This window comes from Poecilia reticulata, linkage group LG3 (assembly GCF_000633615.1).
Source record: "Poecilia reticulata strain Guanapo linkage group LG3, Guppy_female_1.0+MT, whole genome shotgun sequence".
Taxonomy (NCBI): Eukaryota; Metazoa; Chordata; class Actinopteri; order Cyprinodontiformes; family Poeciliidae; genus Poecilia; species Poecilia reticulata.
In genome coordinates this window covers 28,531,749-28,547,352 of record NC_024333.1, presented here as the reverse complement: position 1 = coordinate 28,547,352, position 15,604 = coordinate 28,531,749, and the positions used below count along the sequence as shown (strand labels likewise).

Here is a 15,604-nt window from a genome sequence, read left to right as displayed (position 1 = left end):
GGCCCAAAAAAGGTTGAGAAACTGATTTAGTTGGTAATGTTGCATGTTCTAAATTACTTGCAAAAACATTGACTGAAAGGACTCTTATTTAATGTTGAGCGATTTTTGCCTGTAAGGCAAACCTTTAGGGCACAGACATTTTACATTTTGTTTCGGGTTGAAATGTACTGAAGTCTTATTTAAGTTTGAGTGTTTTGTTAATTGTAATTGTTAATTGTATTGTTAGAAGCAATTGTTTGCACTATTCAAAGACACTTTTTATTAAACTGTGGCAATAGCAACAGTATAGTTCATTTCTATCACCACCATAAGTTTCAGGCTCAGGATTTTTTTTTTTACCTTAAGCCCTGGTCAATTGAATCAAAGGGATCAGGTGAACAGTTGCATAAATACATATACATACTCAGTGGCATCCTAGCTATTATGAAGTTAACAATTTACAGGGTTATTTTGGTGCATGAGCTGCAACCAGTTTTGTATTGGCGCTAGTAACAATAGTGGACCTGCAAAATGCACACAGCTACCATTTATCTCACTAATTTCTGGCAGAGCTGCTGGCATCAAGTGTCTGGTTGGTAATAGAGGGAACAGGTATGAATGGATCACAGATTATGCAGTCATTGTTCATTTTTCACTTAACTGACAGATGATGCCACAAACATTTCTAGGCTCTGATCATTTTAGTAATATTGGCATGAGTGCCTCATAACCTCACTTTGTCAACAAAAATAACACACTCAGTTTTTCATAATCGCATCAACATATCAATTTGCTTCATGCGATAATTTTTTCTCCTTGGAGATTTATTGAATTTAGCAAAAATAAATGGTTTCTCCAAATACTGGTGGACTTGGGAATATTCACTTAAGCACACCTTCTACTTGTGTCGAACTAATTTGGATTCTATTGTTTTTGTTGTATGTAAGCCAATTGAAATGCAGACAGCAAATCAATTCACATAAATAACATCTTAATTTGAGGACAGATCATATTTGTGAATATGTCAGATACTTGTAAACATAAAAATAAACTCAGTAGCCAAATTAGACAATCATTTTAAGAAAACTTTCACCACTTCATTTAAAATATGTTTAACGTTTCACACAGGATTTTGCAGTGCGGCTCATATTGTCTGCAGCTTGCAACAGAACACAGTTTCAATTATCTGAGCCCAAATTGTAAAACTTTAACTTGTAACTGTAAGATGCATCTCTGCTCCAAAATGTCTGAATTCCCTCACCAGCATTCATTSAGCTCTGCAATAGRCTGGTAATGTTAATGAGCAGTTTATTTGATCCAGGTGTGTTTGAGCAGAGATGCATYTAAAAGTTGCAGGATGGTTTGCCTTGAGGCCTGGACTTGGTGACCCCTGGCTTAAACAGTGTTTAAGTAATTTACCRAAGATGTGCTGCAAACCCTAACAAAGGCTCCTGGAACAATGTTGCATGTCAGAGTCTTTTTCATCCATCCAACTGATTTTCAACACGTCAAGCATCRACCTGTGTGTTGAAGATGCTAACCTGGTAGCTTCAACCCTTTAAAAGCAAAAGCACTGTCTGACAACATATGGAAACAAAGTTCAAGGAGCTTGCTGAGAATCCTGATTAGTGCATCTCAAAGTTCAACTTGGATGTTAATTTCATGAAGGGACAATTGTGTTTTGATGCTGTAATCTATGAAAAACTCWCAGATTTTTGTTCTGTTTTTGGACAAATATTTTTTCAGTGATGTGCCACTCGTAGGAGGTAACATCACCTTCAGTCTGCTGACCACACAGCCACATTTGAGACCAGGATATAATGACTTCTACAAAACTCCTGCCCTGCAAGAAGTGGTACAAGCTGCACAGGTCAGAATACATATGAAAGGACAATACTACACCGCAGCAGTCGGAGTCAACCAACGACACAGACACTTTGCCATCAGTGAAATCACAATCAGTGGCAGGTACAAATTTGACTTTGTTATATATATTTTGCGTCTGTGTTTAGTGTTGTAGGAATATGTGTTTCATTTTRGGTGAAGCTTGTTCTATGTAAATCTCCTGAAGACAAGAGTTGACAAATCTCAAATATAAAATATAAACAAATAAGGTTTTTATTTTGTGTGAAATGTTTGATAGACAAGATGAGGTTTATATATGACTTTATATATAAAAAAAATAATGTTAAAACTGTCACTATGTCCTGACAGTATAATATGAGGCAAATAATCTGGTAAAAAAAAAAAGTCTGTGGAAATGCACGGCTGTGAGTTAGAAACAACCAATCAGAACCAGGAGGAAGGTCTTAGTGCTGTTGATCCTGTTTGTGTAAGTGCTGCTGCTCAGTTTAAGCAGCATGTATAAGTTCAAGGTTTCTTKTTTGCTGCACCCATGCTAATGGTGGAGAAACAACAGGAAAACTGTTAATCTGCCGTCATCGCTGGCCATATTTACTATACATTCACTGCAGGCTCCACAGTGGGAAGGAGTTGTAGCRCAGCGGAGAGTAAAGGAGAGACTGTGAGGAGTGGAGTAGGTAACTTAATTTATGTTACTTACTGCAGCTTTAACACACYCTTCTCCTACCAAAGCTATTCTAAGTGTCATAATTGGTTAAATGAAATATTGGAGTGTCTCCTCAGTACTGATTTGTAAGAACTGAGTGAGCACAGTTTCGAAAAATTATTCCACACAGACTGTTGGGTTTCAGCAGAGGTTTTTTGAGAGTAATTGTGAACACATCTTTTCATTAGACTGACATTGTGACTGACATAGTGACTGTCTTTTATGACTGTGGTAATTATAGGATTATGCAGGAGGCAATCATCTCTCTTTCTTTCCTTCTCCCTCCCTCTAAGCTGTTTTAATTAGGAGCTTGTTACAGTGAAGTAGGAGAAACAGATTTAATGCTGCTGAAACCTCATCTGTGTGATCTTCATCCATCCATGTCACTCCTTTCTGTTTTATTCATCTGTCATTTCTTGATTCTTTATGATTCATGTAAACATAAATGTAGCAGGAGAAAGGAAGAAAAATATTAGGGTTTCACTGATATGTTGTGACTGAAAATGGATATTACAGTRTTTTTCGGACTATAAGCTGCTACTTTTTTTCTAAGCTTTGAACTATGCGGCTYACAGCCCRGTCCGGCTTTCCTGTGGATTTTTCTTCAACCACCAGGGGGCTCTCTAGCAGGAAGTGAATCATTGRAAGTCAAAATTGGAAATCAAAGAAGAAAGTGCTAATTTTATTTAGAACAAGCACATGCTAGCAGCAGGCACGACRGAGAAATGTTTTCAAACTCATACCCGCTCATCATGAAAACAACACGGAGAAGTTCATATGATTCAGCTTTTAAGTTGAAGGCTATGTATGGATCTGCACGTAAACTTAGTGTGAACGAATCCATGGTTTGGTGTTGGAGACACCTTAACCCTTTGGGTCCTACCATTATAAAATTTCGCCTGAGCTTTRTTTACATTTTTGGATGCTGCACTTCCATTATTTGGAGCATTTAATAGCAGATTTATTAAGGTGGAAAACCGAGAGCGGCGGAGATACCAGCGGCTTATAGCCCGGTACGACTTATGATGTACATTTCCAGGTTTGTTTTTTTGTTTGTTTTTTGTTATTGTTTTTTTAACTTTGTGGGTGTGGCTTATATGAGGTGCGCTCTATAGTCCGGAAAATACGGTATATATAAAATATAATATATATATGCAAATATATACTCTCCRAATGTGCAAGTCAGAAATCTTAGAATATGACATAAAGCAACTACTGCAAAGCTGTTTAGCTGCTAACATAGGAGATTGAGCAAGATGCCATTTTTTTTATACAAGCCCATGTTGCTGAGATGAAAATCAAAAAAATMTTCTTCTATGATAGCTGGATTGAACCTAAGATGAAAAGTGTTTAATTTAAAATATGTTTGTAAAGTACTATCATAATCATCGACCCAAAACTGACCTGCATCATCTGATGTTTTCCTAATATTGTGCAGCCCTTAAATATACTTGTATTGCAAAAGAGGCGGTCCATGAGGAAAATGCTTCCTACTAAACTAGWGTTGCAATTTTCTCAGTTTTTGCATATTTTCTTTCACCAAAAGGTTTTTATAGGATAAAGCAATGTTGCTAAAACATCTCCTGAAATTAATTAATTAATTAATACTGTTGAGACTATGCGGTGTCACAGGTGTTAGCACTGTTGAAGGATGAAAGAGACAATGCAACTGAATATCAGAGTGAATAATAAAATGTGTGTGTGTGTGTGTGTGTGTGTGTGTGTGTGCGTGTGTGTGTGTGTGTGTGTCTGTTTTGATATCACATGGTGTTATGATAGAACTGTCTGTCACCTCCCACATTACTCTGATGATGCTTGAAGTGGCATTTATTAATGCTTAATGACCTCTTATCGTTGGAATTACTGATGTTTTAAGGATGAAGGAAATCAGAACAGACATTGTGGGAGTGTTCCTCTCATGTCTAATATTTTCATTGCTGTTTTTTTTAATTGGAAAGTATGTTTTTAACTTCTGTTGTTACATTTTAGACGCTCTGTATTTGTTGCAGCCTTTATCCTCACACCATATTCTTTCTGTCACCTGAGCAGATGTGAATGTCATGGCCATGCAGACCAGTGTGACACCAATGTGACCCCATACCGCTGTCTGTGTCTACCTGAGAGCCACACAGTCGGAAGCAGTGTGAGTAGCAAATGTGTCATAACTGCACAAACGGTGCATACCTCAAGGCTATTTTGACATTGTTTCACACAGCAAATTGTGGAGAATGTATCAAAAGTTCATGTTAACAAGTCTCATCAAAATTGTAAATTTCCCATCTATTTAAATACAGATCCGAAGCACTTGTTTGCWTTAACAGGGAAGTTCCAGATKCTACATTTCTAAATTAGATCCAGATGTACATCACATATATTTAAGCATTAAAATGAATGGATCAGGTTATATATGCACTTAGAGAGGGAGTCGTATGGTCCGGTTTACATGAAATCGGATCTAAATAATCTCAGAACAAAGAAAAAAAACAAATCAGTTTTCTGATTTTCTGATATGCAACATCCTAGAATTGCAGGGGAGGGACACTTTACTATTACAAAGACTTTTGTATTTGTTTCATTTAAGCCAACAATATCGTTACAAAAATAAACACTTACAAACTGCTATTGTTTGCTGTAGAATGATGGTTGGATCCAAACTACCATTTCTGGAATGGACAGTCACAAAAAGACGCTAAAGACTTTATAACAGTTGGCATCATCCCAGCATAAGTTTCCAGTGGTCAGCAATGAAATATCCAGGTGTGACTGCTTTAACACACCATCACACAGGACAACCTGCATTATTTACTACTGATGCATCATTCATGCCCAGTGTCCGTGCATTAGTGTTGTTTTTACTGTTTTATAGAGGATCAAGAGAACATCAGTGTCTATTTACAGTTTTCATTTAGAACCAATAAAAAWWWTTTTCAGAAGATTAATAAGTAAAATAAATACTTTTTTCCATTCATCTGTTCAAATGAAAAGAATCAAATCAACAAAAAGAAGTCATCATGGAAATTGCATCCAGACATACACAAGTGCCTATGTATTAATATGAAAAAATTGTCCTCACTTTTTCATGTCTTTATAGACTGCAGTTGTCTCTGCGCTCTCTAGGTCCCTGTCCCACCTATATCCTCCATTCTTTACTGATCACTCTCTGTCTCTCATACTCTGTCGTTCTCTCCTGAGTCGCTGTTTAAATAATGTCTCAAATCGACTAGAACAATGACATTCCCCCAGCATGCATCTCTAATCAGCCCTTTTTTCCCCTCTGTTTGTCTTTTGCTTCATTTCACTCCACCGTTTTCTATAACCCCCACCCTGACCCACTCTTTATGTCTGCACTTTCTAAGTGTCTAATTCTTTTCTGTTTGACTCTCTTTTTTTCTTCCTTCTTTATATTTATCAGTCTCAGATTAATCCATCCACCCAAGCAGTTTCTTTCTTTTTYCCCCCTAATACATTACTTCTTTTGTTGAGTTGGGAGATGCTCCAGATTTAAGCAATATGGACATGTTTTTATGTGACCTATTCTCTGTAGGAGCTTTGATTATTTGAAACACATCAGAGTGTAATCTGTGCATTTGTCTACAAAGAGTTCTTTCTTTTGGTGCCTGTGTGCACTTTTCTTTTCAACCTGTCCATGACATCTCTCCAAGTGAATATTCAAGACCTCTCTTCTGTCTTTGTAATATTGGGGCATAAAAGGCTGTGGGGAATATTAGCGTTTAATATTGCATGCCTTCTGTTGACTTGGATCGGCCTAGTACCATGAAGGATGTTGTACTAATCTGTAGAATTTCCACAGTGACATTAAAGTGACAGAAATGCTCAGACATGTGTCAAAATGATCAACAGGGRCCTTAGAAGACACACACTTAAACTGGCTCTCTCTCACACACACTCACACATGCCGAAACCCATATGTGTGCAAACGTACGCTCACGCTTGCCCACTTTCTCCCTCTGTCTTTTGATTCTTTCTTATGTGCACTCTGTGTCAGACTTGATCTCTCATTCTGTCACTCTGTCTCTGCATCTTGCTACAACCACTGGATTCGGTCGAGGCTGAAAGATATATCATATCATGAATTTTGCATGATAGTGCTCACTTTATTTTAATCATGAAATGTAATGGAATTATACTTAATAGTATGTTTCATTTTACTAAGTGCAGAAATATAACATTTCAGTGTTTAAAAAAAAAAGAATTTTTTTTTAGCTAACTCTGCTTTAAGCCATCCCTTTTGTCTGTACCCTAAAGGCATGTATTTGATAGTTGCATCAGATTCTATTGCAAACCTCCCAATGGTGATATAATCGTTTTTGTGTGTCTTTTTATGAGAGCGTGTGAGAATGCATTTTGATGTCTGTACATTTTTGTTAAATTTTGTAAACCTTTGCAACAAGAAGTTACTCAGTAAAGTCAGGTTTGAAAGAAGGRCTAAGTGGAGAATAGCAAGGTTTTTGACAGTGTCCAAGTAGATTTCACTTTAAGTTGATCAATTACAGGTTTTGTTATTAAAAACTGAAAATAGTGTTTATTTGAGTTTGTGCCAATGTGTTGCACTGAGTCAGATAGCTATTGACGTTAAGTGGTATTGCCCCGATTCTCTGTTGCTTACGGCTGCATCAGCAGCAGATTTTCACCTGCGCTCGGGTTAACCGGGTTAACTTTTCTGTAGATACACAGGGAACTGATGTGTACACACAAACATTCCCACACACACACACACACACACACAAGCCAGTGCCATGACCTTTGCTGCGAGAGCGTGAAATTGGTCATGGCATTTAGGATAAGATGAGTGTTCCCAGTGGATTTACACTCGCGCACACACGCACAGATGCTTATGACAGGCCATCTGAATGTCCACATATCCATTAGAGTAGTCTCCTCACTCAGCAAGTTTTGTCACAACAGTCGGAGTGAAAATAAGATGTTATTCCTTCCTCTGGTTCTCAGTCCAAAATACTTTGATTCACACACATACCCTGCCCCCTACCACACACACACRCACGCACMCACSCACRCRCACGCACGCACGCACACACACAGTTACTGTCTTGACTGTACCAGGAATAATATGGATAGCTCTCTCATTGAAAATGTGCATCACTAAATGCTAATTTCATCTACAGACCCATTTAATAAATTAGAACATTATTGAAAAGTTCATTTATTACATTAACTCAATTCACTAAGTGAGGCACATTATAGATTACACAGACTGATGTTTTCAAGCCTTATAAACTGAACTACTTGCAGTCCAGTGAAAAAAAATGGTGCCTTACAGATCTACTTTTTTTGTTTGCTTTTTGATCACAGAGCGCAAAAATACTAATATCAAAGATAACCTGAGTTAATACTAAATTACTTTTTGTATGATTTAATTTATTAAGGGGAAGCCAATCCAAAATGTCCTAGCCCTACGTGAAGAAGTAATTTTTCTTTTTAATAAATTATGAAATAACTGTGATTAACCTAATTTTATTTTATTTTATTGGAAAACTGAAACTGGAAGCTATTATGAATTTATGAAAAACAACATAATTCAAAGCTCTGTCTGGTTAAAATAAATTTTTAAGGCTTTGGGGCTCCAGCAAACCACAGTGAGTGCCAATGTCCAAAATTGACAAAACATGAAACAGTGGAGAAACTTCTATGGAGTTTCCAAACAACCAAAATTACTCCCAGGATGTCACAAAAGTATCCAGAACATTTAAAGCATGGCAGGCATAAATTGCCTCAGTTAATGCCTGTGTTAATTTAACAGTAAGAAAGATACTGAGCAAAAATTATTAGTTCCAAAATCACATTAATCTCAAGTGTTGTTGGGTGATGCAGCAATGCCTTKACCTAGTCAAAGTCTGGACTTAAATCCAATTAATGTGGTAGGGCATGCGGTTGGCCAATCCAATCTAAAAGCTCCCAGTGTGGAGTGCTGAACTTCAAGGAGATTAAAAAGACTTGATGCTAGTTATTGCAAATGCTTGATGGCAACAGCAGTTATTTGGTTTCAGGCCCAGTTACTTTTTCAGATCAGGTGAGGTTAACCTGGAKGGTTTTTCCCTTCCAGATCATAATTTGAAAGCTGCCTTTCATATTTACTTGGTTATCTTTAAAATACAATTGATTTGAATAGAAAAAAATGGGCAAACCAGCACTGTATTCACACCACAAAATGAAATGAAAAAAGAACATTCTTTCAGATTTAGGAATGAGTGTGTAGAATCACATTTCAGCACTGACAGAGCAACTCTTTCACTCCAAGAAAAAAAAGAAGCTGTTTTTAATTCTTAATATAGCTTAAAGCGACCAAGCGCAAATAAGAGAAAACCGAATTAAAACTGCACAAACTCAATCTTCTTTATGTGTCCTCCTTTTTGCTCTGTTGCAGCATGTAGATGATGGAGCGCCATCAAAACCTTTTGTATGAGTAGAATGAACGCGCACACTTTTCTTTTAACTCCCAAACACCAGTCCCTCGACTAATTAGCAGGCAGGGAGGGAGGGAAGGTAAAGCAATGTTGTATGAAAAGAAAAGAGAAGAAAGGGGAAAAAACCCCTCTGTCTTTCATTTGGTATGGTAATATTTTCAGCTCACATAGTCACCGTGACTATGAGAACAAGCAGTTGAGGGACAGTGGAGACAGGAGGGGGTGAGGAAGAGGAGAGATGGAAAGATGGGAGAGATGTACAGAATGACTTGTTTTTCTGAAAGAGGTGTGTTAGAAAAAAGGATAAAGGCTAGAAATATGGAAATAGACTTGAATAGGAAAACTATTTTGCTTCTGGACTCTACTATATTTGGCACATTAATCAGTGAGCATATAGGGACAATTCTTTGACTTTAGACGTGAAAAGAAGTATCAGTGACATGTGAAACATATCAGAAAAGAGACCCACAGCCMGGAAAGAGRACATATATGCTAAAGTGCAAAAAAACATGGTGAAACTCACAGACTCTGTTGTTGAAGGTATGCCAGGAGATGGACGTCATCCAAACATTATGTCACATAGAAGAGCAGGAAACATGACAGAGTAAACATGAACATACTGGCAGTTCTGAATTATGTTTGTACTCTTAAGGATGTTGGTCTTTATACATTTCTTTCCGTTTCTGTGTTTTATTTTTTGTCAAGATTTAATCAACTTTGAGTCGTCTGCTTCTTCACACCACAGGTTTTATTYAAACATGTTTTTTTTCTATGATAACGCTCCTGCATTTTTGACCAGTGACAGGTAGCCTCTCCATCATACTATCCTCAAAGCTGAAGGTTTAGAAGCTGGAAAATCGGGCAGCCATAAGGATTTGAAGGCTAAATGACTGGATGAGAGAATCTCCAAACTTGCAGCTGTTGTGTTTGCCAGTCTACAGTGGTCAGTATCTACCAAATGTGGTTCTAGGAATTAACGGCAGTGAAGCAGTGACAGGATCACAGGCAATCAAGACTTATTGATGCACACATGGATGACTACGCTGAAGCTTCACATCATCCTCACTGTGAAGCATGGAGGTGGCAGCATAGTGTTGTGGGGATGCTTATTGGCAGTGGACTCTGCATGGTTTAGAAATGCGGGAGGTAAAATTAATGCAGCGAAATTTAAGTTTTTTTTCCCCCCCATCTRCAAGACAACTAAGCCTTCATTGAGTCGATGACCCGAAACATCCACCTAAAATGGCACAGAAATGGTTTGAACAGCATGGCGGATGCTCTGATGTTTTGTTGAATGCATTTTGATGAGTACCGGCATAGCTTCAAACAGGTGATGTAAAAAAAAAAATGTTGTTGATTTTATTTATCTTATTGTTTCACTGCATTTGTTATTGTCTGTTTATCCTCAAAAACGTACAAATACATTTATTTTACTTACGCTCATGTTTTACTCTTGTTGCCTTTTATTTYTTTTACATTAATTCTAAATTTTTCCTACTTCCTTTCCTCCCTCTCTAAATCACAAATTGCACCACCTTCCTCCAGTCACCATCAACCCTCTCCCTCCTCCTTTCACCTCCTGCACACCCCCTYGTCTGTGTGTCATACATAATAGGCCCTGTGCAGGTCTGCATGTGTCACACATGGGAAGAACTCCTGTGTTTTTTAATACATTTTTAATCCTGCCATTTGATGCCCCCCTTGTCCACCATAATTTGTACTGACTGCTGAACAAAATCAAAGGACTTGTACTTGCTGCTGTTTTCTGCTACAAAAAAAATGCATTTCTACATCACTTTTCCTCCCTCCCCTCCACACACACCTTGGTATGTTTATTTTGACATGAAAGTGTGACTGTGTAAAAGCGGTAGCTGCTGCAAGCCTATCCTCATTAGACGTCAGGTCCCTTTGCTGTTTGCGTGTGTGTGTGTGTTCATAATAATATGGTGAATAGCTTTGTGTTTTCTACTGAGACGCATTGTGCTTTTTAGATTAAGATTTACAGTGCTCATTGATTTTTTTTTTTATTATTGTTTTATTTCATTGCTTAACATTTCCCCTGTTTCTTAATACATTCCCCACCCACTAGTTTGTTTATGTAGACCYTGGGGGTGTTCAGAACAAACTCTGAGTCTATGTTCTCAATTTATTTGCTTTAAGAGGGGAACCTGAGTTTCTCTTTGTCATTATTTCTTCAATTTTTATAAARCAGTGAAATATTTAAYAGAATTTGCTAGTTTTTGGTCTTGYTTCTCTCTTTATTAGTAGTTTGAACTCCTCCATCCTTGAGATGACGATATGGTCTGCAGTGTCTTTAAATCCAATAATACAACATTACAGGAATCCACTGTAAAATGTATTGCTGTGAGATGTAATCGTGTTTAAAATGAGATAGCAGTTTTTGTGTTTTTAGATCAGCTCAGTTATTCCTCAAGCAGAAGGTATTTTGCTTCAACAGTGTCTGGATTTTCATCAGTATTAATTTTTAAGACCTAGAAACTCTGACCCCAGCTTATTTGAGTAAGAATAATAATTGTATTTGTTTACTAATTTATTATTTCATGCACTCAATCATTTAACGTGTGTAATGTAACTATTGAGACTTTTGCAATTTGGAAATGGAAAGGTGACGTTGGTTTTCTTTACTTAAACCTTATTTTTTGTTTGTTTGTTTTTCAGTGTGAACATTGTGCACCACTCTACAACGACAAACCCTTCAGGTCAGGTGATCAGCTCCAGCCTATGAACTGCCGACTCTGTCAGTGTTATGGCCACGCCGTCTCTTGTCATTATGACGCCCTGGCTGATGAGCATCCGGACGAGCACTATCGAGGCGGAGGGGGAGTTTGTGACCACTGCATGCACAACACCTCAGGTGCTCTCTTGTAGGCAGAAGTTATTTATAGACTGAAAAAAATGAGCTATAAGCTAATGACTATATAATCTAGTAAATGTGATGCATAATTCATTCAGTTTTATCAGAAGAAACAATCATTTTCAGCCAATCCCTGTTTATATTTGTAGCTATAAAGAACAAAGTGTGGGTGCATCATATAACTAGCAACACTTCTCTGATAGATATGTGGTTTATTTACATTAGCATTTGCCAAAAGGAAAATTACTAATTAAAATAAAGTCTTTACACATAAAAACAGTAAATAATATGAATTTCCATGCTTGTATCTGCAAGTTGCCAAGAATAACTTTCCTCCCTTTCTTGACCCCCACCAGTTTATAGGCTGTAATAGTTGTGTGTTGCACTAGCCATCTGCTGTTTGAATACAGCTTAATCTTTAACCTTCCACATCTTGTTCAGGAGGTCTGTTAACTTTTCTACTTTATACACTTTGTCCCTCTTCAAATTAGGAAAGAACTGTGAGCGCTGTGTAGGTGGATTCTTCAGGCTGCAGGACTCTGATCCAACCTCCGCTCATGTGTGCCAGTCCTGCGACTGCGATGCTGCCGGAACCATCGAAGGTGACACTGAGTGTGCCCAGGTAAACACTGACACATGCTGAACTTCAAAGTAATGTTATGGCAACTTGTTGATTTGGGAGATTTTAAAACTGAACGACTGACCACATTTTCTTCTTCATATCTCTGTGTCTTTCACGGTGTGTCTCATGTAAAGATTGGAGGACAGTGTAACTGCAAGGCTGCAGTAACAGGCCGTCAGTGCTCTCACTGTTTGCCTGGTTGGTTTGGTCTCAATGCCACAAATCCAACCGGCTGCACATCCTGCAACTGTAGTGACCAAGGCACCATGACCACCTCAACAGGAGCAGTTTCCATCTGCAACCAGCACACAGGGCAGTGTCTGTGTAAACCCCATGTCACAGGTAAATGTTTGAAAAATTCTGCAAAACAAATCCTGTGTTTGTGTATCAAAGAAGACTCAACACAGATGAAGAGGGCTTCAGACCCACAATGCAGGTTTGGAGTCAGTCATTTTAGGAGTCTGAGTTGARATAAATAAAATGCAATTGTGAAGGTCAAAGACAATAAACTTTTTGTATTATACCACTTTGCTTTTCTAAAAATTCTACCTTATGCTAACAAACGTATGCTAATAAAAGGGAACCGTTCACCTTTTTTGGGGTGAGAACCGTGGCCTCGGACTTAATGGAGCCGACTCTCATCCCAGCTTCTCACTCAGCTGTGATCAGCTGCAGTGGATTATGAGGGGGATGAACTGAAGAAACCTTCAGACCTACATCCTTTGTGAAAACAGAAGTTGAGACCTCGAAGTTCTTGAATAAGACCACCTACAGTGCTCCACTACTCCTTGAGATCCAATCCATGAGCACCACAAACGGGATAGGTGACGAAGTTTTAAACGATTTCAAATCTTCATTTGATTTCAGCATGCACTGGAAACAAGATGGACTTGTTTCCAGCACAGCTCTTGTTTTTAAAAGTCACTCAGCCATGATTCAATATGCAAGCTGCATTTTTCAAAATAAAATCTTTGTAAATAATGTACTAGTTTTCTTCCACTTCAGTTATTGACTAYGTTGAATCGTTCCATCTCGTACAATTTGCCTATAAAACACAAAATGACTACATGAAAGTTTGTCTATGTAATACGACACAAAGCCAACTGACTTATCAATGCATTTCCTTAATAAATTTGAACAGTAGCATTTTTATTGCCCAATGGGGTTTGATGCTGGCCACAAAGCAATAGTAAATTTCCTTTCTACTCTCTTTAATTGTCCAACAAGTTTGCCCTAATTAATCCATATGGGTTTCATTGAAGTGCTCACAAGCAAAAATCTGTACACTGGGTGCACATTATAAAAGAAGCATGAGTATACACACACTGAACACACACACATCCCTAAGTGCCGTGGAAGCCCAAATAAACAAGCTTTTCTGTTAGTGGTGCTTCTAGCCGTTGTGCCGCTATTCTTGATAAATGGTTTCACTCCTATCCCCTGTGTGTCTTTGAAGACCAGGCTTGTATGAAATGCAAAACTGGCCAGCAGCTCTTCTCAACTCACCGCATCATGCTTATTGCTAAGCCTTGCTACCAAGGGCCCATGTTGTGCACGTGAGTGTGTGCATGTGCAGCATTGGTGTGTTTTTGTAAGAGATGGATGTGACCATGTGTTGAAGTTCATTTATTTCTCCCTAACCCTTTGTTGTATGTTATGGGAGTGTTTGTACWCAAAAATGTCTGCGTGTTTGTCTCAGTACATGCACATGTATGTGCGCGTATGCCATCAAGGACTTAGCTGGTGTTTAATTCTCTAATTCAGTGCCAAGTTGATTAAAACAAACTGCAGCAGCTTCTTGTATTTCTTCACACTTCTTCTTACAAGACCCATTTTTTTCTGTCCTTGTTTGTTTGGTTGCTCCCACAGGTATTTTTCAGAAATGAGATTTGATTATGGCAATTTATTACCGCCAAGCTGATACTTTGTGTAGAGCAATGGCAGGCTCGCTTCTGAAGGATGGGATTGAAATGTGTGCACACAGACGCAGATACACACATGCAGAAAACTGTACGCTCATAACAAGGTGCCAGAGTGCAGTGTGTTCATAATAGTGTTTGAAATGGTGATGCATGAGCCTGTTAACCAGCTGGCTCCTGATAAAAAGCTTGGCCATGTTACTGAAACACACATACGCAAACACGCACACACACACACACACACACACATTCACAGGGGCATCTTGAGGCAAAACGCATAGGTTTTGTTCTGATCTAATATCAGTAAAATAAACGGTAATAATTTCTCCTAAATTATTACCGTTTATTTTTTGTTGACCATTCGTCCTTTTGGTTATTACCTCAAGAGTTTATTTCAATATATAAAGTCAATTTTCTAAAAAAAGCAGATCGGCAGGTTATATATTTTTTTACTACTTAAAAATAAAATAAATTGTAATGAAAATGCTGGTAATAGTTTAATAATTGTGTCTAGTTAACGAGTTCCACTCATTGGGCTTTGATTTGATTTTTAATCACTAAAAGTATCATTGCGTTATTAAGTCTCAGTCTACTTATCACATAATAAACTATGCTGAGCGTTTGGATGTCACAAAACACATTCAGTAAATATATCTTTACTGAACTATTAATTATGACCCATGAAGAAAAAAAAAACATCCAAATCTATAAAATCATCAAAGTGGACAGGTCAGGAGAAACACAAGTGTTGGACATGTGCGCTAACACAGACGTACCGGTATGTTTCCATTAATCTCTGTGTGCACCCACACATCCATAGCCACCCACATATGAACACGTGCTCCCTCATAAACGACTGCGGTGACTGCATTGCCCCCAGGCATCCATTTAGGGACAGATTGCCTGTCATAGAATACGTATGGCATATTCAAATAAGCCCTGCACACACTCGCGCTGCATATCATAGTTTAACTGGCCTTAAAGCTTCACACTGCTTTCGCGGCTATCAAACCTCTTTTGGCATAAAATTGATTTTTACTGCTGTTTGATGATTAAATATAAATAAGAGAAGCACAGAGAGTTAAGGAATAATACGAGTTCATTTCTTAATTAATTGCCCGTACTAATGAAAAGAACATTTTCTTTAACGTAAAATAGTTTCTGTTCTTACGCTTTAAAACAGGATGAGGTTATTAA

General features: G+C 37.9%; 1 protein-coding gene across 1 annotated transcript in view; it reads left to right on the top strand.

The window, feature by feature from the left end:
• ush2a (Usher syndrome 2A (autosomal recessive, mild)) overlaps positions 1-15,604 on the top strand; it is a 195,365-nt gene that overhangs the window by 29,369 nt on the left and 150,392 nt on the right. The window contains exons 11-15 of the mRNA XM_017303876.1: positions 1,726-1,947; positions 4,598-4,691; positions 11,671-11,866; positions 12,358-12,488; positions 12,623-12,830. Coding sequence (XP_017159365.1) covers positions 1,726-1,947; positions 4,598-4,691; positions 11,671-11,866; positions 12,358-12,488; positions 12,623-12,830 — 851 coding nt within the window. The remainder of the gene's footprint in view (positions 1-1,725; positions 1,948-4,597; positions 4,692-11,670; positions 11,867-12,357; positions 12,489-12,622; positions 12,831-15,604) is intronic.